The sequence below is a fragment of the Nomascus leucogenys genome, chromosome 20 (assembly GCF_006542625.1).
Source record: "Nomascus leucogenys isolate Asia chromosome 20, Asia_NLE_v1, whole genome shotgun sequence".
Taxonomy (NCBI): Eukaryota; Metazoa; Chordata; class Mammalia; order Primates; family Hylobatidae; genus Nomascus; species Nomascus leucogenys.
The window spans coordinates 74525661-74550900 of NC_044400.1; the positions used below are offsets into that span (position 1 = coordinate 74525661).

The 25240-nt window shown below is 41.7% G+C and overlaps 1 protein-coding gene across 1 annotated transcript in view; it reads left to right on the forward strand.

Moving 5' to 3' along the window:
- CLNK (cytokine dependent hematopoietic cell linker) overlaps positions 1-25240 on the forward strand; it is a 194558-nt gene that overhangs the window by 158803 nt on the left and 10515 nt on the right. Inside the window, exons 14-18 of the mRNA XM_003258488.4 lie at positions 1260-1341; positions 6056-6096; positions 12536-12669; positions 18004-18081; positions 24592-24747. Coding sequence (XP_003258536.2) covers positions 1260-1341; positions 6056-6096; positions 12536-12669; positions 18004-18081; positions 24592-24747 — 491 coding nt within the window. The remainder of the gene's footprint in view (positions 1-1259; positions 1342-6055; positions 6097-12535; positions 12670-18003; positions 18082-24591; positions 24748-25240) is intronic.

Sequence of the window (25240 nt, forward strand, 5' to 3'; positions counted from 1 at the left end):
TTAACACAACAATGTGGCATTGTTCAGCTCAAGAGGGGCAGTTACTCTGGGTGGCTATTGATGACATGAAATGATTTTATGGGATGCATGATTCATGGACCAGTCACTGACTCACATTTCAAGTAATCACAGTCCTTCGATCAAAGGTATCCAGTTTGTGATGAACCTTGGGCAGAGTGCAGAGCAACAAGCACAATTAAAACATGTCGGTGCCTGTATGCACCCTTAGCTTTATTACTTACGGTCACAGCTGGGAGAGTGTTTTATGAGATTTTATATCGTAGTATTATGATGTGCCCTTGGCAATTCTGGATGGCTAGTTAAATCTATCTGTGATGAAAAGAAAATAAAAAGCAGTAACATAAATTGCATATGTAATCACTAAATAACTCCAGATTGTATGGTTGGCAGAACTTTTAAAAACTTGGTGATCGAGGGGGGAAAAAATTGAGAAACTGTATCCCTGGTTGGAACACAGGTAGGGACTGCTGGTCTACATCAGAACCCTAGGAGCTCACCTGCCCTGTCACAGGAGGGCGTGAGAATACAAGTGCCATGACGAGCTGGGCACCCCAATCTCCTCCATCAGCCAGAACAGTCCTTTCATTTAACTTTCTTCTTGTTAAGATCTCAGCTCAAATGCCGTCTCTCAGAAGGGCCTTTTTTAGCCATATATATAGTCACTCCGTATCCCAAAGTAGTACTTTATTTCCTTTATATCATCTGTACTGCCGAATAGAAATGTTCTTATCGACTTACTTGCATGCTTATTTTCTGTTTCCTTTCATTAGAATGTAAGAACCATGTCTGTCTTCTTCTCCACTGTATTCCCAGACTCTGGCAGAGTACTTGTCCCATAGTAGCTATTCAGTAAATGTTTGTCGAATGATATAAATGAATGAATGAATGAATGAATGAACGAACGAATGAGGAGGAAGCTAAAAATCTTTTAAAATTACGGGTCCAGAATAATCCCTAAATACCTTCCAATGTAATATTCGGTATTTCTGGGAGGTTCAATGATGTGTTCTAGCTTGTAAATATTAAAAGTGATTTTTATAACCTCAGAGAAAAAGTCATTCTCAGGAGCCAGAAGAGTTGTAGAATACATCAGTTATAGTTTCCACTGACCACCAAGAGCCCCCTTCCAATAATCAGAGATTACTTGGAGGAAATTATAATAGTTCCAGTGGACTTCTAATGGTTCTCAATTGTTTTTCTTTTGCAACCTGACCAAATTATGTCACTGTTTTATATAGTTCCTCGTAACCAGAGGAAGCCTGAATCAACTCATCTGTTACTAAACCAAAATACTCAAGAGATTCCACTTGCCATTAGCAGGTAAGGAGCCAGGAATCCTTTCTCAGGTCTGAGGCTGGGGGTCAGGCCATGTGCTGTCTCAGATAGATGATCAGGAAGACTTTCTGAGAAACAAAAGTCTTTGTTTCTGAAGCCCAATAATGAGGCTCAAGAGAAACTTGTGAATCACAGCTGTTATTGATGTTAATAATGTTGTTCTTTTGGAAATTTATAAATGATTGATTGAGTGTTAGAGAAGTTTGGGAAATTTTAAGGATTAAATATTAACCAAATAGGATTAACGGGAAAGGATGCTAATCAACCTGGGAGGAAAAGTTGGTTGTTTCACACTATTCAGGGTTGATGACCACACCAAAGCTTTAGTTACTTCTGAACAGGAATTTATGCCAAATGACCAAGTGTTGTTGAAAATGCCATCATCAGATTAGAAACTTGCCTGCTCTGCTTATTATGTGACAACTGTCAACCCAACTGAAGAGTTAAAGAAGCCAAGGCTTGGCAGGGCATGGTGGCTCACGCCTGTAATCCCAGCATTTTGGGAGGCCAAGGCAGGTGGATCATGAGGTCAGGAGATCGAGACCATCCTGGCCAAAACGGTGAAACCTCATCTCTACTAAAAATACAAAAAAATTAGCAGAGCGTGGTGGCGGGCGCCTGTAGTCCCAGCTACTCGGGAGGCTGAGGCAGGAGAATGCCGTGAACCTGGGAGGTGGAGCTTGCAGTGAGCCGAGATCACGCCACTGCACTCCAGCCTGGGTGACAGAGTGACACTCCATCTCAAAAAAAAAAAAAAAAAAGAAGCCAAGGCTCAGGCAGGATATTTATTGACCAAAGTCACTAAATTAGTAGTGACTGCCCTAAAACAAAATCCAGGGCCTCCAGTATTAGTGCTGTAAGGCCCTCATGATCTCACTCCGGCCAGTGGCTCTGACCTCAGTTCAATCCACTTTCCTCTCACTCTTGGCACTGCAGCCTCATCAGATGCCTGCCAGCAGCCACGATGCCACTTAATGCATGGCATTGGCACACACCACTCTCCTGCCTGTAGCCCCTCCCCCCATAGTTGCTCCTCTCCACCCTCTCCCTACTTGGAACACTCATATTCCTCCATGGAACCCCAGCTTAAAGCTTAATGAATCCAGGAGATAATTTGCGTCCGTTCTTCAGATGAAAAACATGAAGCTGGGAAAGACCGAGCCCTTTACCATTGAAGCCAAGCCCAAACCTCAAAGCACCACGCACTGTTCAGTAGCCAGTGCTGCCCATAAGGACTTGAGTCTAAAAATGCAGCCCATAAATCCTGACTATCCCTGGTGCCTGCCCATGGCTAAAATGCTGCCTTTAACTGATTCAATAATTATTTACTGGGAATGTACCATGTTTGCGGTGGAACAGAATAGTGGTTAAGCAGGATCCACTGAAGCCAGGCTGCCTGACTTTATCCGCAGTGAACCATGTGACTTGGGCGACCTCACTGTCTTACATGAGAAACAGGGCAGAGTCAGGCATGTTGCAAGAGCTCAAAGAACATTCACTCTCATTGCTATTGCCAGGCCCTGTATATCAGGGGCATGATCACCATACCCTATTCCTTTCCCCTCCTTTACTTTCTTCCCTGGTCCCATTTGGCACCTTCAGTAACTTTGTTCTCATTTCTTGGCCTGTGGGTACTAGGACGTGTAGTTTCATTGTGCTTTGGGGACCATCTGATGTTTAATTCCCAAACAGCTTAAATACAAAACTCTTCCCCATACCACAATATCCTCCTCCTCCTCTTCCTCCTTCTCTTCTCTTTTCTTTCTTTCTTTCTTTCTTTCTTTCTTTCTTTCTTTCTTTCTTCTTTCTTTTTCTTTGGGACAGGATTTTATTCTGTCTTATAGTGGCACAATCACATCTCAATGCAGCCTTGACCTCCTGGGCTCACGCGATCCTCCCACATCATCCCCCAGAGTAGCTGGAACTACAGGCACATGCCACCAGGCCCAGCTAATTTTTATACTTTTTGTAGAGAAGGGGTCTCACCATGTTGCCCAGGCTAGTCTCGAACTCCTGGGCTGAAGTGATTCACCCACCTTGGCCCCCAAATGTGCTGGGATTACAGGCATGAGCCACCATGCCCGGCCCCCTTTCTTAATGTAATTTTCTAGAAGGAAAAAATACACGCATTATATTATAGTGAAAAAATAACAAGCTCTCCAGTTGGCCTCATTTCTGTAATAGTTATTTGGAGTGGTTTCACTTCTTTTGTTTATTTGTTTGTTTGTTTCATTTATTCAATAAAGACTCTTGATTTTTCTTCCTCTTTTAACTGGCTGCTGCTTCTTCTAATTCCTCATCTTGGCCTTTTTCCCAAACTGACCTCTAAATATTGGTATTCGTCAGAGTTCATCCAAGGTCTCTTTACTATCTCCAAGGCCTGCGTAATCACATCCATCCCCAGCATCAAACTTCAACCCCATGTTGATAATTCCCAAATCCCTATCTTCCACAAATCACCTCTCTTAGCTCCAGACCTGTGTATCTAATGACCCAGTGAGCAGTTTTCCTTAGCTAAGTCCCAGGCAGCACAAACTCATAATGGAGAAAATCGAACTCTTCATTTCTAGTCCCATTCTGAAACCCATAATATCCTCTGCAAAGCTTTTCATCCCAGTAAACTCAGTAAGCTCTCTTTCCCCTCGTCACTCTTCCTATCCCATCCATTTTCAGCTCCCAAAATTGTATCTTTAAAACATGTGTTGAATGTGTCTTATTTCTCACCCATTTGACTAGCTCCTTGCATGGCCCAGCCACTATCAAATTTTGCCTGGACTATTGCACTAGTCTTCTAATGGCATTGATCATCTCCACACCCTCCCTTTCCTCTGGAAGGAACTGCTTTCTGGTCTTTTGCAGAAAAGGCCATGCCTCCTTGCCTCTGGGCCTTTGCACATGCTGCTCTACCTGCCTGGAATACACCCTTACTCCTATTCATGCTTCAGTGGTCAGCTTGGTTCATCTTTCTCCCACAGAGACACAGAGACTTTCCTGAGAATGAAAGCAATTTTGTTTCATTTACATGACCTTTTACTACTACAGAAACTTATGCTGTGCACACCTTTACCACAACATTTATTCTACATTATAATTATGATACAAGGATGTGTTTCTTTTATAAACTAAGCTTCATTCAGGCAGAGGCCATGTCTTCTTTATTGCCTATTCCCCAGAACATACCATGTGCCTAGTAAGTGTTCAACACATGTTTATTAAACCAAAGAGTCATCATTTTTATTTTCTTTCTTTCTGTTTTTTTTTTTTTTTTTTTTTTGAGACAGAGTTTCGCTCTTGTTGCCCAGGCTAGAGTGCAGTGGTACCATCTCGGCTCACTGCAACCTCCACCTCCTGGGTTCAAGTGATTCTCCCACCTCGGCCTCCCAAGTAGCTGGGACTACAGGCACGTGCCACCACGCCCGGCTAATTTTTGTATTTTTAGTAGAGACGGGATTTCACCGTGTTAGCCAGGATAGTCTCGATCTCCTGACCTTGTGATCCACCCACCTTGGCCTCCCAAAGTGCTGGGATTACAGGTGTGAGCCACTGCGCCCGGCCTTACTTTGCATTTTCATTATTTTGTTTCTATTTCTTCCCCTTATATTCATATCAACTATGTACTTCTAGAATATCCTCAGAGGATATTTCTATTCTTTTCAACATTTTCTAAAAATCCTAAACTATTAGAGCAGAGAAATTTTGCTATTCCCTATTTTTTCCCAGACATTTAACAGAATTGTACACTGGCTGCTAGTAAAAAGATTCTGGTTTTAACAGAGTCAAATCTTGAATTTCAGTAGCAGTCTGACTGGCAGTGACAGCGTAGTATGGTGGCTGGATGAGCTGCTTGCATTTTTATCCACAAAGCAAGACATATGACCTCAGGCTTTTATGGTGACAACATAAACCAGATATATGCTCAGTTGATTTCACTGGCACTAGAAATGGATCAGGTTTCATTTAATTAACCCAGAGGCTTTAGTCAATAGCACAGTCCTTGGAATAGAGCATCTCTCATGTAATTAGATTTAATTGTGGTAGCACCTGGAGCTTATGTTGATGATGCTGATCACAATACAAAATGAACCAGAAAATTAGAGCTAAGTATTAAGTAGAGTGGTAAGAAAAGCCACTGATGAACAGTCTTGATAATATCATTTTTGTATTTAGAAATGCATATTGTTATTTTGTTTGTCTTACAGTTTTATAATCTCTTTTTCTTTGGGGTTTTTCTTATCACAATCCACTAAGTTTTCTTACTCAGCACACATTTCTAGAAGGAATACAATAATTTCTATATTCTTCTTCCACTCTATGGTTGACTTTCAATTGGTAAATAGTTTCTATAGATTATGAGCCCCCACCAGCAAAATGTTGTTTTCCATAGTGACTGTAGCTACAAAGCAAGTTTAAACTCATGGCTTCAAAAAGTAAAGAATAATGATACGTGCTCACTGAAAAGACATGAGAAGAACTTATATGATCAGTTTGTTCCACGTCTAATATAGCTAGCTTGAGAAAGGAGGAGAACATGCCTCCTAGTGCCTTTCAAAACAAATGATTCTTCTAGCATATCCAGTAAAATATAAAGTGTTTTATAACTGTGATTTCAGGCTATTATCATTGACCTTGCCTCTGAGTGGAATTTTACCACCAAGGGGAAATACTAACATTCTTTGAATTCTAACATATTTTCTTATAGTTCTTCATTCACGACAAGCAACCACAGTGTGCAAAGCAGAGGTAAGGGTACTTTCAGAATTATACAATAAACAGGTAAGTCATGATACTGTGATATTGCGGCACTGTGACTTAGCTGTTGTGAACCCCAGAGCCACTGAGCTGATGTGTGCAGATGGAATTAGCTCATTTCCATTGCGTTACCATGACAATAATCTTATTCCATGATTAAATATGCTGACTTAGGTGGCTTCTAGTTTTTCCTCTTATGAATATTATTATGCTATCAAGATTAGTATAGATGTTGTCCCATGTATAAAATGTGATCATTTCCCTTCATAAGACTGAAATTGCTCTATCTTAGGATATGCGCATCTCTTCAACTGCCCTAGATGTGTTTTCTGAAGTAGACATTAATTAGTCTCACCAACAGTGTGTGAGTCCTCATTGTTCCCCATCCTCTTCAACAGTTGTTTTTGACAAACTTTTAATTTTTCCCAATCCATTGGGTGCAAAACAAATTTGTCTCAAGAAAAAAATCTGTGAAATGAGGAACATAAAACGACACCTCTTAGTAACTGTAAAGTAAAAATCAGAAGGATATCACATCTGTGGCGATGTCTGAAGTGGCATATAAATACAGAGTTCTATGACTGTTAGTGGTGGGCGTTGATACTATTAGTTATTTTGCACAAACTAGAGCCATCATATTCATTTGTCTTTCCTTTTTTCACTCTGTGTGCCATGAAGATTCTGTGTTGACATCTAGCACTGAAATCTCTCTTTGTTGAGCCAAAAAAAAAGTGGGGGGGCAGTTAAGCTTGGAGGAAGCAAAGCCCACAGGGTATTGTGGGGAGGATGAGGCTCTCTACTGATCCTGCTCCTAATTCTCTCTCTCTCCTTACAGTGAGATCACTTTGAACAAATTAATTCTTTGAGCTTTACCTTTCCCCTTTCATAAAATTCAAGTAGTAATGTTAACTGACGTATTCATATTAATATAATATTTGGACACACACACACACACACACAGCCCTCTACCTGCCACGTAGTAGGCAACTGATACATTTTAATGTCCTTTTTTCCTTTTCTGCATTCTCTTTTCTTCTTTCCACCCAAATGGCCTCAGTAGACCTATGGGTTTTCTCACTGGCTTCCATCATGCCTTCATATCACTTCTGCCATATGCCATCTGGGCCTGAGGCTGGAAAACCAAGCTGATAAATTCACTTCCCCTCACATACACTTTGCTAATGAGTTTCCCAACAGAAGATTCCTTTATTTAAAAGGTGCCCAAAGAGGGCTAAAATAAACCCAACGAACTCAATCCCTAGTCATCAAATGTCAGGAACGGGAGTCCTAAAGGTCAGATCTGGGTGGATGAAGATGAAAAGACTCGGAGCATCCAGGAGGAAAGTCCAGGGACTGACTGGGCCCAGAAGGGGTGTTACTTATGGAGGCTTTGTTGCAGGGATGGGGAAGCAGAATCATAGCTTAGAGAGAAATCCAGAATCTTAACTTGAAATATAAAATCATGCACAAATAAAAAATAAAGAGCAATTGAAGAATGGAATGGAGTGATGGAAATGGCCTTCACAGATATGAGTCCAGTCAAGCACCCCAGGGCTATAAGTAGATCATCTGTACTGGGGTTGCTTAGGTTTCTCTCAGCTCATCTCACCTCATCTCAGAGGAAACAAGGTTGCTGAAAGAAGCCTGGGATGGATGGGGAAATGTTTGAGCCTTCATTAGTTCCTGTTTCAGTAAACAAACACCCACCAAGAACATGGTTTGTACCAAAAATTGGGCCTGGGCCCCAAGAATGCAGAGTGGAGACTACCCCACCTTCTCTTAACCAGTGCTTAAGCATGCCTGCGGTGTTCCTCCATCAGCTACTGAACCGATACTCATTCTACTGGGTACAAATTAATGCCTGGATCACAAGTACTTGGCAATGTTAAGTGGGCAGAAAACAACACGCAGTCTCCACATTCCTAGAATTATCAGTCTAATGAGCTCTCTAACGCATCAGGTATGGGCATTCATGCAGCAGAGTGAAATTTACACCTCCATAGTTGCACATGTTATTATACTTATTTTACAAATGAGAAAATAATTTTGGGGAAGTTCAGTTATTCTTGTTCAGTTACTGCCTGATAAACAGATTTGGCTCAATTCGTTGATAAATGCATTCAAGTTAAACTATTAGGATCCCAAGCAAGCGGATCTCAGGGCAGAAAAAAATATTTTGACATGTTGGAAGAGGCCCCAGTTTGGGTTCTATTCCAAAGTAGTAACAACGTTATTCTCTAAGTCTGGGATTGTAGCTCATGTTTTCTTTTCTGTTTTCATTTTTAGTTTTTGTTCACCAATGCTTTCTTTTTGCTTTAAAATAGATGGCTCTTTTTCCTATAAAATTATTTTTTAAATTGTGTATAAGGGTAAATTAAACTTTTCTAATAAATATTTATGGACGACTTGCTTAAAATAAAATGCTTTATTATAAGCTACAACAGGGAGGTCTAGAACTGTGTTTCTCTAGCAATATTAGCAACACTCAATAGCTAGTCTTGATGGAGTGGTTGCATGATCAGACACTGTGCTAAGAGCTTAATCTATAATGCATCAGAATTTTAAATATTAGTAATTATTGATATCAGTTTGGTTTTTCAACCCATGCCTTTTCTATTAGGCTACTCTCCCTCAAATTTATTGTGCACCTCCACTATGCTAGTCCCAATGTTCTTCCCCTTATCTTGTGGCTTCATTTCCGTGACCCTCCATTCTCCGTGTTAGGAGAGTCCTATTTCATGGGGTTATAAAACTTGAATGTAATGTTTTATTTCAGAAAAAAATTCCAAAGATGAACTGCTTTGATTATTTTAAAACAAAATCAATTAAATACTTAAAGCGAGTTACATAGTCAGAATTTCTTTCATTCATTCATTCAACAAAGATCCAACCAGGCTTTCAGGGAAAATTTGCTTGGCAAACTTGTTCTTTTTGTTTCTTTGTTCTGTTTTGTTCTAAGTCATTCTCTGGACAAACTACAAATGCGTAGCTGTTTCCAAATGCTCTTTTTCAAGTAGGACTTTTAAAATACCCAAGCAAGGCACTGAAGGTTAAAAAAGAATAAATCAGTTGCCACAATATCATGAAAAATTCATAATCACTGAACATTATTATGTATGCAACACTATCTAAGTGATAGGAAATACCGAAAATGGTTATTTTCTCTTCTTGAGTATGTTCCTATTTCTTCAATCGACTTTGAAAGTTAATTATGGCCATTTAAATAAGTCTCAAGTCAATTTTATTGTGTATTAGTACAGCTCTGTTGGCTTTCGCCTGGTTAGGATCTGTCTGGTATACAGGTCTCCATCCTTTTACTCTCTCTGTCATTGCATGTTAGAAGTGCAATCAGTACATAACTGGAATTTTTAAATCAATCTGTATCTGATTTTAAAAGGTAAGTTTGCACCCTTGATATTTATCGTGATTACTGATATTGTGGGGTCTGTTTTTATATTATGTTGTGCCTCCTATTTGTCCTGCTTTGTATTGACTTTTTTGTCCTGCTGTATACTGGATTCATCTCTCCTTTATTTTCCTTTCTTTCTTTTTCTTGGAAGTCATACATTCCAGTATCAGTCTTCTTTTGATTATACTAAATATTTTTAATAATGGCATGCTAAAATTTTAACAATCTGAAATTCATGTTTTCTTTTCAAACAATACAAAAAACTTAGAATGCTTTATTTCTGAAGGTGCAGATTCTTCATTGTGTTTGAAAGTTAAACTTTTTTATTTATAAAATAACATTTTAAAACAAGGAATGGCTCTAGTTTTATTCCTATTTTTGAAAATATAAATTGATGGCTGAAAATAACTAATCACAATTAAGGTAATTTAAACTGTAAGTGATCAAACAGTTTTCTGCAACAAATATTTTGATACAAATAAGCCCTCACAACAAACATCCTTAGGCTCAACATTAAAAGCTATAATCCTGGCCAGGCATGGTGGCTCACGCCTATAATCCCAGCACTTTGGGAGGCCGAGGTGGGCGGATCGCCTGAGATCAGAAGTTCAAGACCAGCCTGGCCAGCATTGCGAAACTCTGACTCTATTAAACACAAAAATTAGCTGGGCATGGTGGCGGGTGCCTGTAATTCCAGCTACTCGGGAAGCTGAGGCAGGAGAGTCGCTTGAACCCAGGAGGCAGACGTTGCAGTGAGCCAAGATTATGCCATTGCACTCCAGCCTGGGCAACAAAAGCAAAACTCCATCGCAGAAAAAAAAAAAGCTACAATCCTTGGTCTCATTAGAATAAAATTGCCAACGTATCAGAAGTAGTGTTCTTCTTAGTAAACTTAGAGATAAATTTGGCTTTTGGATTAGCACCTATATAATCTAAATGTTATGGAAAATGGCATGTACTTGCTAATGTTTAATTAATATTTCATCTCAAAAATTTACTGGATCAAAAGCAACCCATCCTTTCAAAGTTCTTGTTAAGTTACTAACCATAACTGTAACTTTGGTTATGTTTTTTAGAATTAATTACAACTAAAAAGTTTATAATTCTGTATTCACACTGATTACCTCTTTTCCATTTCATATGTTATTTTTGCCTAGTATTTTACTTACATAATGTTTATACATCCTAAAGGTTTTATGTTTTTAAAATAGTTACTCCTTGCTTAAAATTACCAAAACATTTACAGATGTTTTGCTTGGTATTCCTCCTTATACTTCACTTCATGTTTGTGGTCTAAATTTCAAAAAAAAAAAATTTTTATTATTATTGACTGGAAAGACATGCAATGAAAATATGTTATTTTGATTGAGGTATATAGAGAAAATACCACATTAACATTTGACAAGTGGTAGTATCTTAAAGCTTAGGTGTCATGAGAAATCAAAGCCCTATCAATGAACTTTTTATATTCTGCTACTTTAAAATCCCTTGGTCTGTCTTGTACTTGAATTTATCTTTTATCCAGGCAGGATTGTGCAGCATCATGCATTGATCACTTGGAAAATAATAGATAATAGACATAAACAGGTCTGCCACTGTTGATATATGTTATTATGTAATATATTTTTAAAATCACATTTGCACCACCCACCACATGAGAAAAGTGTAAATGTTGGGTTTCTGTTACATTACAGTGGCAGATACAAGATTCCTCAAATTCCAGTTTGCACTTGCAAAGTCTGATTTTGTGATCAGTAACAGATACTACCCCTTGTTTTCCATGAAGTGTCAGGCTCGCTTTGTTCATTTTTAGTAACGTATCTGTCAAATATCCAAGTAGGAATAACAGTAGTTTGTCAGTCATTCTTTTGGGTTAAAAAATATGATGTTTCATTTTTTTTCAAGTTAAAAAAAAATGGTGTTTCCAAACTAGGGAATGAACTTGTCATGTTTAAGAAAAGGAACAGAGTTCATTATGCTCAGAACAGAGTAGACAATTGGGGGAGAAATGAGGATGAGGATGGAGAAATATGAATAGACAGTCCATTCAGAGCCTTATGGACAGAAGGAAAACATTTACATTTTCTTCTAGGTGGAAAGGAAATCATGTCAGAAATTTTACCAGGGGGAGTGGCAGAGTCAGAATCCCGTTTTTTTTGTTTTTTTTTTTAGACAGAGTTTTGCTCTGTTGCCCAGGCTGGAGTGCAGTGGCATGATCTCAGCTCATTGCAACCTCTGCCTCCCAGGTTCAAGCAATTCTCCTGCCTCAGCCTCTCAAGTAGCTGGGATTACAGGAGCGCACCACCATACCCAGATAATTTTTGTATTTTTAGCAGAGACGGGGTTTCACCATGTTGGCCAGGCTGGTCTCAAACTCCTGACCTCAGGTGATCCCGCCCACCTCGGCCTCCCAAAGTGTTGGGATTACAGGCATTAGCCACCGCACCCGGCCCAGAATTACATCCTTTTTCTTTTTCTTTTTTTTTTTTTTTTTTTTTTGAGACGGAGTCTCGCTCTGTCGCCCAGGCTGGAGTGCAGTGGCTCGATCTCGGCTCACTGCAAGCTCCGCCTCCTGGGTTCACACCATTCTCCTGCCTCAGCCTCCCAAGTAGCTGGGACTATAGGGGCCCACCACCACACCCAGATAATTTTTTGTATTTTTAGTAGAGACAGGGTTTCACCATGTTAGCCAGGATTGTCTCGATCTCCTGACCTCGTGATCCACCCGCCTCGGCCTCCCAAAGTGCTGGGATTACAGGCGTGAGCCACTGCGCCCGGCCCAGAATTACATTCTTAAAAGATGACTCTGGGAGCCCTAAGGAAAGAGAGGAGGAAGGGCAAAGCTACAGGCAGAGAACAAAACAGAGAGAATTAAGGTCACTGAGTGAGCTGATGTGGTGTTGACCAAGAAGGTCCTCACAGATATAGGAAGGAGCGAAGAGTTTCAGCTCCTTTTTGGAGGTGGGGGACAGCCTGCACCAGTCACAAAATCACACTGAAATGTGAATTTAACCTTTCCAGATCATAGAGGAGGCATGCAGCCCTGTTCTCCTCAGAGATGCCAGCCTCCAGCCAGCTGCAGCCCTCATGAAAATATATCGCCCTATATATACACAAGCTGGAGACCACCTTTCCCCAAAAGGTGTGATAGAAAGGTAAGCAGACACTTCTCTGCCAAGTCCTTCTAGATGTACTTGGCATCTAAATAGAGCTTTCCTGAACAATGCCCAAAAGGAGATTATTTATGTTTGACTTTAACTTTTTCCCTTCTGGCTATATATTACTGGGTTTTAATATTTTTAAAGTATTTTAATATTTTTAAATATGTTGCTATATAACATATTACACTGGTCTCTCACCAGATTCTTTGACTGGCATGTTTCCGATTCTAAAGTGTTTTTTAAAAATTAATCCAAAAAATACAGATATTTAGACACGTGTTTTATATTTACCAACTGTCCAATAATCTTGTGGGGGGTTAACTAGGATATACAGGTTGCAATTTTTTTCCAGCAAAAGATCCATATATTACACACTCATTTCAGTTGAACAGTCCAGCGACCATTAGTTGAGCAGTTATTATGTGCCAGACAATGTGCTAGAGGTTATGATCCCCACCCTAATGGAGATGTAAAGAGTGGGGAGATGCAAATGGATACTAACTGTGTTCTTGTGTGTCTGTCATCTATTTTGTGGTCTGTTTCTAAAATATGCTCATTCACTACAACTGGTTATTTTTGGACCATTTTTTACTTACATTACCCTATGGTGGGGGGATAAAGCTTTCACTGCATCTTGTATGCTTTCTCTCCATCACATTGGATGTTACTTATTAAAGTCTTTCACTGTAAAGCCCCAAAGGATGTGCCTCTTCCAGGTCTCCATCCCATACCCTGCTATTACTCACTGTCCTGCTACAGAGCTTGTGAAGATTTCTAAGCAGAAGCAGAGTGTATAGGATATCTCTGGTGAATTCTTACAGTATCCTAAAGCTCTTTTGTTATCCTTATATTCATATTAATTTCTACCTAATTCTAAAAGGGTCTCATAATCTTAAATTAGACTTTGGAAAATATTTTCACATCCTGGCCAGGCACGGTGGCTCATGCCTGTAATCTCAGCACTTTGGGAGGCCAAGGCGGGTAGATCACCTGAGGTCAAGAGTTCGAGACCAGCCTGACCAACATGGAGAAACTCTATCTTTACCAAGAATAAAAAAATTAGCCAGGCGTGGTGGCATATGCCTGTAATCCCAGCTACTTGGGAGGCTGAGGCAGGAGAATCACTTGAACCTGGGAGATGGAGGTGGTAGTGAGCCGAGATCTCACCATTGACTCCAGCCTGGGCAACAGAGCTAGACTTCATCACAAAAAAAAAAAAAAAAAAATGCATATCCTTCTTTTATTGTCCCTTGTCATGCACTCGGCTTCCTTTTGCTCTTTCATCTTCTTCGTAAACATGGGGATCCCTTGGTTCTAACTAGAGATCTACACAAGATTATGCTCCCTCCCAGACGCCAGATCCCAGATTCCTCATAGGCATGAGACAGGCTTGGACCACATCAGGATTTCCCTGATTTCAGCTATTTGAATATACCTTTATGATTTGTGGCATATCTATGTCCTGCCAATAATAACATTTACTTAATAATATTCTTTAAGGTGACCTGTTTTCACTTTATGTCACTACTCTGGCTATTTTTTTTAACCAGTATTATATATCGTAGAAAGTGACTTTAGAAGTATTCCATTCCTTAGTCTATGCCCAAAAGAATTGAAAGCAGAGATTCAGATATTTGTACACCCGTGTTCATAACATTATTTACAATAGACAAAAGATGGAAATAACCTATATGTCCATTGACGGATGAATGGATAAACAGAATGGTATACACACACACACAATGAAACAGTTTATAGCTTTAGAAAGGAATAAAATTCTAACATGAGATACAATATACAAGAACCTTGAAAACATTATGCTGAGTGAAATAAGTCAGACACGGAGGACAAATATATGATTCCAGGTATACAAGGTACCTAGAATAGGCAAATTCATAGAGACAGAAGGTAGGATGGTGGCAACTGGGCCCTGAGGAAGGAGGTGGAGGTAATGGAGAGTTATTCTTTAATGGATACAGAGTTTAAGTTTAGAGTCATTAGAAACTTGGAGATGGATGGCGGAAATGGCTGTAAAGCAATGTGAATGTACTTAATGCCACTGAATTATACACCTAAAAATGGTTAAAATGGTAAATCTTATTATATTGTTACTGAAAAGAATCAAATTCTGGAAAGTATTTGAAGAGATTTATTCTGAGCCAAATATGAGTGACCATGGCCCTTAATACAGCTCTCCAAAGATCCTGAGAACGTGTGCCCAAGGTGGTCAGGGTGCAGCTCGGTTTTATGCTTTTTAGGGACGATCTCAGTTCACTGCAACCGCCGCCCCGCCTCCCAGCTTCAAGTGATTCTCCTGCCTCAGCCTCCCAAGTATCTGGGATTACAGGCGTGCACCACCATGCACGGCTAATTTTGTATTTTTAGTAGAGACGGGGTTTCACCATGTTGGCCAGGCTGGTCTTGAACTCCTGACCTCAGGTGATCCACCTGCCTCGGCCTCCCAATGTGTTGGGATTACATTTAACAAATACATTGTTTCAGTCCAGAAAGGTGGGACAGCTTGAAGTGGGGCCTTCCAGGTTATAGGTAAATTTCAAATTTTTCTGGTTAGCAATAGGTTGAGTTTATCTAAAGACCTGAGATCAACAGAAAGGGAATATCATTGATAGATAGAGGGTTTATTATCGGTGAAGATAAGGCATTGTGGAGACCAAAGTTCTTATTGTACAGATGAAGCCTTCAGGTAGCAGGCTTCAGAGAGAATAGATTGTAAATGCTTCTTCTCAGACTTAAGATCTGTGTTGGTGTTAATGCCGGAGAGATATAATGAGGCATGTCTGACCCCTACTTCCCGTCATGACGCAAACTAGTCTTTTGGGTTAAATGTTAACAGTGCCCTGGCAGAGGAGGAAGTCCATTCAGATGGTTGGGGGGCCTTAGAATTTTATTTTTGGTTTACAATATTTTTCCCTAATTTTTTTAAAAAGTCATTGCAATGCAAACAAAACAAGCTATTAAATTGTAGCAGGATCCCATCACCTGCTAATGGCTGTCAGCATAAGGACTGCTCTTCTTCTGTTAAAGAAGAGGTTAGAAATGTCAGAGAGATATTAAGGACATATTAGGCCAAAATGAAACATTCCTTTGAATTATTCAGGGGTGCTAGGAAGAGAATTAGAAGGGGACTCCCCCCATGCAAGTGATTCCGAGATATGTAATTCAGTTTCTGAGCACCAGCTACACTCACCAGCCATCCATCACGACCACACCTGGAGAAACACAGGACTAATCTCTAAATGTTTTCCAACTTGGACAAATAAATAAAAACAGACTTGATGAAATGCACCATGACTGAGCTCTGCCAAGTCCGTGGACTGGCCAAGAGGTCGCCTGGAAGCAGTAGACCACCTCAAGCTCAGACAGCTCATGCTTCAGTCGGGAGATGGGGCTCCAAGGTTTCCTTTGTCGCTAGAGCCTGTCACGTGGCTTTGCTGGAGTGAGGCAGAGCTGGTTCTGCTGTGGACCTTTTCAGCACCAGCTCTCCCCTGGGGGTAGGGACTAGGTCAAATAAGAGGTGAGTTTTTGGCCAGGCACAGTGGCTCACACCTGTTACCCCAGCACTATGGGAGGTTGAGACATGTGGATCACCTGAGGTCAGGAGTTTGAGACCAGCCTGAGCAACATGGTGAAACCCTGTCTCTACTAAAAATACAAAAATTAGCCAGGCATGATGGCCACACGCCTGTAATCCCAGCTACTTGGGAGGCTGAGGCAGGAGAATTTCTGGAACCCAAGAGGCAGAGGTTGCAGTGAGCTGAGATTGTGCCATTACACTCAAGCCAGGGCAACAAGAGCAAAATTCCATCTCAAAAAAAAAAAAAAAAAAAAGAGGTGACTTTTGGTCCCAATCTTGATGCAAAAGAATGGCTGAGCTGGGTAGGCAGAGGTGAGAACCAGGAGGGATTCCAGGCAGTAGGGCCAGTTCTGGTCTATCCCTGAAGCTGTGTGTGTCCAGAGTACAAGCACTTTTGTCTGGCCAGGCCCATGTCTGAAATGGGGTGGCAGGAAGTGAGGCTGCAGGGTTGAGTTAGAGCTAGTTCATACCGTTCCAAATGGTGTTCACATCAGATAATGTGGTGTTCGTCACATCATATGAACAGAATCAGAATCTCAGTATTGAATATATCAGGTTTACTTTCCAGTGGACCAGAGACTCCAAATGAATGAGAGACCAGAGACCTGATGTCACGTACCTAACTCTTGCCAACCATGTGACAGGTTTTGACTTTCTTTTTTTTTGAGATGGAGTCTCGCTGGGTCACCAGGCTGGAGTGCAGTGGCACGATCTCGGCTTACTGCAACCGCCACCTCCCAGGTTCAAGTGATTCTCCTGCCTCAGCCTCCCAAGTAGTTGGGACTATAGGCACGCACCACCACACCCGGCTAATTTTTGTATTTTTAGTAGAGACAGGGTTTCACCTTGTTGGCCAGGATGGTCTCGATCTCCTAACCTCGTGATCCACTTGCCTTGCCCTCCCAAAGTGCTGAGATTACAGGCGTGAGCCACCATGCCCAGCCCAGGTTTTGACTTTCTGAAACTTCAGTGTCCATCTTCACTAGGGTTAATACTACCTGACACGCCTACTTCAAAGATGTGTTGTAGGGATGGATTGACATGCTACTAAATGAGGAAGGACCTTATAGATGCTGGACTCACAAGGGGGGTTATTTAATATTATGATCCTCGGAATCCTGTGAAGGAATTGCAAGTCCATGATGCATCTCCCTGACTGCACTTCCTTCTCCCAGTTAGTCTGGATTTTATCATCAAAAGAATTTAGAATCATTTAACATTGATATAAATAAAGCAGTGCGGCCCATGGAGAAAGCTAGATAAACTAGGATCCAAATCATAGCTCAGCAGCACCTGTGCCTCTGGGGAAATGGCAAAGATGGGCTCCTTCTGCACCTCTTTCTCCCTCCCTGCTGTTTGTATGTGACTAGGGCAGTGTAGGCTTCACAAACAATACCCATTTCCACCTCAACAAGCCTCAGCAGCTGAAGATTCAGAAAGCACTGATAGATAGCGGGCTTATTATCCATTCTGAAGGTGGTGCTGAAGGACCTTTCTCAACAGATTCCCATAGACTTCAGAATTCCCCAGCTGCAGTAACTTTTTCTGTCTCTCTGCCCCAAGCATCTGTGGGCTTCTCCAAGTTCAGGGACTAAACGTTAGGTACTAAATATCTACTATAGATTAAACTATGATTAGGCACTGGTGGAGCAAAAGTAAATTTTGAATTAATTAATCAATAATTCATACTTCCCTTTGACCCTAAAATATTTATCATTGATTCTGTTCTGCAGGATGTCCAGCGCAATGAATGGTACGTTGGAGAATATAGCCGCCAGGCAGTGGAAGAGGCATTCATGAAGGAGAACAAGGTAATGCCTTCTACATGGCCCATCATCATTGTTTCTATAGGCATCTTAAGGTTCTCTGCTCAAGTGTTGCAAAATGTAACAAGCAGTTTGCTTTCATGTATTATTTCCTGCATCACCCTGCATTTCTCAATGCTGGGAGGCTGTAGTAGAAAAGGGCATTTAACATGGAGCATTTCAGGCCGGGCGCAGTGGCTCACACCTGTAATCCTAGCACCTTGGGAGGCCGAGGTAGGTGGCTCATTTGAGGTGAGGAGTTTGAGACCAGCCTGAACAACATGGTGAAACCCCGTTTCTACTAAAAATACAAAAAAAGAAAAAAAAAATTAGCCAGGCATGGTGGCACGTGCCTGTAATCCAAGCTACTCAGGAGGCTGAGACATGAGAATCACTTGAACCTGGGAGGCAGAGGTTGCAGTGAGCCAAGATTGTGCCACTGCACTCCAGCCTGGGCAGCAGAGTGAGATGCTGTCCCAAAAATAAATAAATAAATAAAATAAAATAATAAAAACAGAAAACAAAAAAAACATGGAGAGGACCAGACACAGCAGTTCACGCCTGTAATCCCAGCACTTTGCAGGCCGAGGCGGGTGGATCACCTGAGGTCAAGAGTTCAAGACCAGCCTGGCCAGTATGGTGAAACCTCATCTCTATGAAAAATACAAAAATTAGCCAGGTGTGGTGGAGGGTGCCTATAATCCCAGCTACTCGGGTGGCTGAGACAGGAGAATTGCTTGAAGCCGGAGGTAGAGGTAGCTGTGAGCCGAGATCGTGCCACTGCACTACAGCCTGGGCCACAGAGCAAGACGTCGTCTCAAAAACAAAAAACATGGAGAGTTTCGGCCGGACGCGGTGGCTCACGCCTGTAATTCCAGCACTTTGGGAGGCCGAGGTGGGTGGATCACGAGGTCAGGAGATCGAGACCATCCTGGCTAACATGGTGAAACCCCATCTCTACTAAAAATACAAAAAAACTTAGCTGGGCATGGTGGCGGGTGCCTGTAGTCCCAGCTACTCGGGAGGCTGAAGCAGGAGAATGGCGTGAACCTGGGAGGCGGAGCTTGCAGTGAGCCGAGATCACACCACCGCACTCCAGCCTGGGCAACAGAGTGAGACTCCGTCTCAAAAAAAAAAAACATGGAGAGTTTCAGGCCTGAGGCTTGGTTGTGCTAATTATCAGCTGTGTGGCTTTCTCAAGTTTCTAAATAACTTCCCATGTAGATTTATTCATTTGTAAAATAAAATATAGTAAAATCAACCTTAAGGAACTATTTTGAAGATGAAATCTGGAACCTGGACTATAGAGGTCACAACAGAAGGGATTTCCTTCTGCTTTCGTCAAGGTTTATCTCCTTAATCAAGGTTTGCCCAAAGTACTGTTGGGTCTTTATGTCTCACTTCTTCCAGAAAGGAGCAGAGATTGTGAAGGCTGCAATAGTCAGGATATGGTAGGTTACGCTGCAGCAACAACCCCAAGATCTCAGTTGCTTAACATAATGAAACTTTATATTTTGCTTGCATACCATGTTCAGGACGGGTTTGGGTGGATAAACCCAGACTGCCGGGGGCTCCATCTCAATGGTGTGCTTCTACATTCACACTCTGACTCTTAATACATCCTCTCAGAAGTAATATATTTTACTTCTGCTTTCACAACTTTAACCAAAGGAAGTCACATGACCAAACTTAACTTCGAAGAAGGTGAGGAAGTACAAACCTACATGTGGCCAAAAGGAGAAAAGAGCTGGAATACTTGTCATCAGGTCAAATGACTACCACAACCACCATCCCAAAGAGCAAATGATTATCGAACAATGACTATGTGCAGAGAACTATACGAGATTGCTTAGAAGTTATAGAAAGTGTCTCAAGACTGATGCAACATCAAAACCTATCCCCAGCTAACCAGTACAATGATCATTGTTGAAAGAGGTAACCTAAAAATGAATGAATTAGTTAATTAGTGAATAAATGATAACCTAGCTCTCAGAATTGATGCTGTAAAATTAAATAAATTACATGCATAAGTTGCTATGATAAACAGAATCATGCCCCCTCCAAAGATGTTCACATCCTAATCCCCAGAACCTATGAATATGTCACCTTCATAGAAAAGCAGACTTTGCAGATGCGAAGGTAAGGATGTTGAGATGGGGAAGTTATCATGCATTATCTGGGTGGGCTCAGTATAATCACAAAGGTCCTTGTAAGAGGGAACCAGGAGTGTCAGAGTCAGAGAAGGGACGTGATAATGAAAGTAGAGGTCAGATGAATGGGACAGCCACAAGCCAGGGATCTTGTTGGCCTCCAGAAACCGGAAGAGTCATGGAAACAAAGTCTCTCCTATTGATTTTAGCCAAGCAAGACTCATGTTAGACTTCTGACCTCCAGAACTGTAAGAGAATACATTTCTGTTTTACATCACTAATTTCACAGTAATTTGTTATAGCAGTGGTAGGAAATGATACCATTGCTAACAAAGTATCTTGAACATACACAGAATAAATGGAACATTCCATTTCCTAGATGAGGAAACTGAGGCTAAGCCAATGTGTTGGTCACAAAGCAGAGAAACTGACAGAACATGCATTCAAGATCAGTGCTCTTTTCACAAAATCCCAGCTGACTCTAGTAGCCCTCACAGTTCTTTTCACAGCCCAGGTGGAGAACCGTGGGTGATTGGCTGATGCAGCTCCTTGAGAACCTTCCTTTCCTCCTTCCAGGGAATCTGGCCATGCCTTGGTAGAGTGGCGAACCTGGTGATGGTAGATTCCAACCCTGGCTGTCCATCTTGGCGCTAATCAGTGCCCAGTGCACCATTGCACTCACAGAGCCTGTTTTCCATCGGAAGAACTACTCTTAGTAGACCTCCTCCCAGAAGCCTGTGTGTGGATTGTGCTGGAAAAGCAACATGCATGTGACCTGATGCTCTTCCAGCAGCATTTGGGCGCTCAGCAAATGTTCCCTTCCTCTCTTTCTGTGTGCCTGCTTCTGCCTCTTCCCAAGAAACATTAAGAAAATAAAATCTCAGTTAAATGACTTCACATTTTCCTTTTCATATTTTCCTTTTCTGTTTGTCTCAGTTCTGTCAAAATGTGTTTCCCATTTATGAAAGATAATTTATTTTAAATTTCAGGACTACTCAGATTTATTTTGACAAATCATTTCAGAGTTTAAGAGGATAAACCCAAAACTTGGCCATGAGTTTTGGCCTCTTCTCTCCTTCTGATCTTTGGCAGTGCTCTGTGCTTGAACATTAAGGCTGCAATTATGACTAAACATTTTAGGTAGAACAAGTTCCAGAAAATTCCGCCATCTTACTTTATATAGTCAGAGGCTTGTGTATTTAAAGGATGAGAATTTGGTTTGGCTTTTCAGTATTCCATTTAGTAACCGTGATGCTTTAGGGGATTCACTTAAGCCTTTAGACCTTTATTCCTTTACCTGTAAAATGAGACTAAAATTTTCCCATCAATATTTATGTAAAGAACCCAACGTTTATGGCCGGGCACTCAGTGGCTCACGCCTGTAATCCCAGCACTCTGGGAGTCTGAGGCAGGCGAATCATGAGGTCAGGAGATCAAGACCATCCTGGCTAACTCAGTGAAACCCCATCTCTACTAAAAATACAAAAAGTTAGCCGGGCATGGTGGCGGGTGCCTGTAGTCCCAGCTACTCAGGATGCTGAGGCAGGAGAACAGCGTGAACCCAGGAGGTGGAGCTTGCAGTGAGCCGAGATTGAGCCACTGCACTCCAACCTGGGCAAGAGAGCGTGACTCCATCTCAAAAAAAAAAAAAAAAAAGAACCCAAGGACGTTTATGTAAAGACCTTGTAAATGGGCCAAGCGTGATGGCTCACATCTATAATCCCAGCACTTCGGGAGGCCAAGATGGGCAGATCACGAGGTCAGGAGTTTGAGACCAGCCTGGCCAACATGGTGAAACCCCGTCTCTACAAAGAAGACAAAAATTAGCTGGGCATGGTGGTGGGTGCCTGTTATCCCAGCTACTCAGGAGGCTGAGGCAGGAGAATCACTTTATCCCTGGAGGCGGAGGTTGCAGTGAGCTGAGATCGCGCCACTGCATTCCAGCCTGGGCAACAGAGGGAGACTCCATCTCAAAAAGAAAAAAAAAAAGCCTCTAACTGAAACAATGTGTGTAAAGTGCTTGGCAAATCTCAGTGCACCTTAGCTACCAGTATCATCATAACATCACTATCATGTTACAGTATTATTTCTAAATTTTGTATACTTAAAGTATTGTTATGTTGTATTATATAGTATTATTACCATTATTATATATCTATATTTATAAATATTCATTATCAAAACATATCATTATATATAGCTATTATAAAATCTATATAGAGAATTATATGTCATAATTTATTATTATAGCTATAAATCATTATATATATAATCTATATTTATCATACTCTTTTTTTTTTTTGAGACAGGGTCTCACTCTGTCACCCAGGATGGAATGCAGTGGCATGATCTTGGCTCACTGCAACATCCACCTCCTGGGTTCAAGCGATTCTCCTCAGCCTCTGGAGTAGCTAGGATAACAGGCACATGATACCACGCCCGGCTAATTTTTGTATTTTTAGTAGAGATGAGGTTTCCCCATGTCAGCCAGGCTAGTCTCGAACTCCCGATCTCAAGTGATCCACCCACCTCGGCCTCCCAAGTGTTGGGATTAGAGGCATCAGGCACCGCACCCAGCCTCTATTCTTCATAGATCACTTATAACCATCTATACAATACACACAATTACACTTACAGATTTTTCAGTGTTTTTCATTATGTAAATAACACAATGTAACCACAAAACTAAGCCTGGTAGATGTGTTCATGTTCAGGAGGACTGCTCCATTTCTCAGTCTTTTGCAACCAGATCTTAGTATCATTCTGAATTATTCCCTGAAGTGTACAAATTATTTCTAATCATTGTCCTGTTCTCAGCTCTTGGACCATTTGATGTTGTTGACCCACTTTTGGAAACCCTCAGTCTCCACCTCTTGGCTTCTGTCACTCTGAATCTCCTGGTCTTCCGTCATCTTTCAGGCATCTCCAGGCCTTTTCTGTCTTTTCTTCCTTGCCCTCTACTTGCCCTCACCTCAACATTGGCTGCAATTCCTCCTCCCATAAAGGGCCTCTCCATTCAGTTTGATATCCATGACTTAGAAGCCCCATGTCTCTTTCAGGAACCCTAATCCTGCAAAGACATCTTTCCACACAGAAGTCCAATTTATTAGGTAAAAGCTTTTTCTGCCCAAAGCCTGCTGTGGCTCCCACTATCTCTAGAATAATACCTGAGCATCAGCAGAAGAGGAAATATGTGAACATTGAGAGATGAATACATCAAGAAGGGGGCAGAAGAAGGGCTTTTCCATGCAGGAGTAGTAGCACATGTGGCATGGTTTGGCTGTGACCCTACACAGATCTCATCTTGAATTGTAATCCCCGTAATCCCACATGTCTAGGAAGAGACCTGGTGGTGGTGACTGGATCTTGGGGGCAGTTTCCCCCATGCTGTTCTAGTGAGTGAGTTCTCGTAAGATATGATGATGGTTTTATAAGGGGCTCCTCTCCCTTCACTCCTCACTCTGCTCTCTCCTGCTGCCATGTGAGAAGGTCCAAGCTTGCTTCCCCTTTGCCTTCCGCGTGATTATAAGTTTCCTGAGGCTTCCCCAGCCATGTGGAACTGTGAGTCAATTAAACCTCTTTCCTTTATAAATTACCCAGTCTCAGGTATTTCTTTATAGAAGTGTGAAAACAGACTAATACATCATGCAAAATCTGGGATCCCCAAAGCAGATGGTGCCTTTGGGAAATGGTGGCTTGGCTGGCACCAGGAACCAGAGGCAGAAAGCTGCAGGAGCAATGAGAGATCAAACTGCAAGATAGGTTGGTCATGCTAAGTTCATGAGCACTATGCCCAGGTCAGTAGGAAATGATGAAAGATTTTCTTTTTTGTTTTTTGTTTTTGTTTTTGTTTTGGAACCAGAGTCCTACTCTGTTGCCCAGGCTGAAGCGCAGTGGCGTGATCTTGGCTCACTGCAGTCTCTGTCTCCCAGGTTCAAGTGATTCTCCTGCCTCAGCGTCCTGAGTAGCTGGGATTACAGGCACCCGCCACCACGCCCGGCTAATTTTTGTAATTTTAGTAGAGATGGGGTTTTTCCGTTTGGCCGGGCTAGTTTCGAACTCCTGACCTCAGGTGATCCACCTGCCTTGGCCTCCCAAAGTGCTGGGATTACAGGGGTGAGCCACCGCACCTGGCCTTGATGAAAGACTTTCAAGAGAGTGTCAAGATCCAACTGGTACACATCTCAGAAAATGACAAGATCCCTTAGACATGAAGACACTCAGTAAAAACTTACTGAATTAAAGTGGTTTACCGAAAACTAAATCCATCTGGGAATCTTATGCATGCAAACATCATTGTTGCCACCATTACAAAGGCAGAATGCTGGGGTGTCTGAAAAGATGACTGTTACTCTTTTTGCTTCAGGATGGTACTTTCTTGGTCCGAGATTGTTCCACAAAATCCAAGGAAGAGCCCTATGTTTTGGTTGTGTTTTGTGAGAACAAAGTCTACAATGTAAAAATCCGCTGCCTGGAGAGGAATCAGCAGTTTGCCCTGGGGACAGGACTCAGAGGAGACGAGGTGGGTATAACTTGACAGCCTCCCTGTTCCAGGCTAAGCGCAACAAATAAAGGAAGAGTTTGGGGGATGTCGCCCTGGAGGAAGAGGATGCCGCCCTGAAGGAGGGGGATGTAGTCTGACCTCCCCACCCCTTCCGAAATTATCTGCACATCTTACACTTTGGCCTACCAGGCCAGCGACCAGTTCTGACCATTTCATGCACCCCCATTCCCTGCTTTGCCTATTAAAGAAAACTCATTCTACAAGACACGTCTAAACTCTGCCTCCCAGGAAGCCTCCGGGGGAGCATACACTAATGCCAAATTCCTTTCCCTCCTCAGCACTGAAATGCCACTGCAGATATTCCTGATGTCTGTCAGAATTCCTCATCTATAGATTTGTGTCCCCAAAATGAATGTGAACTCAGCCACAGCATTCAGGCTACGTGAGCATGCCTGTCCTCAGTACAGATCTGCTGATGGGGGCCAAAGAGTGAATCAATTAAAATATTCGT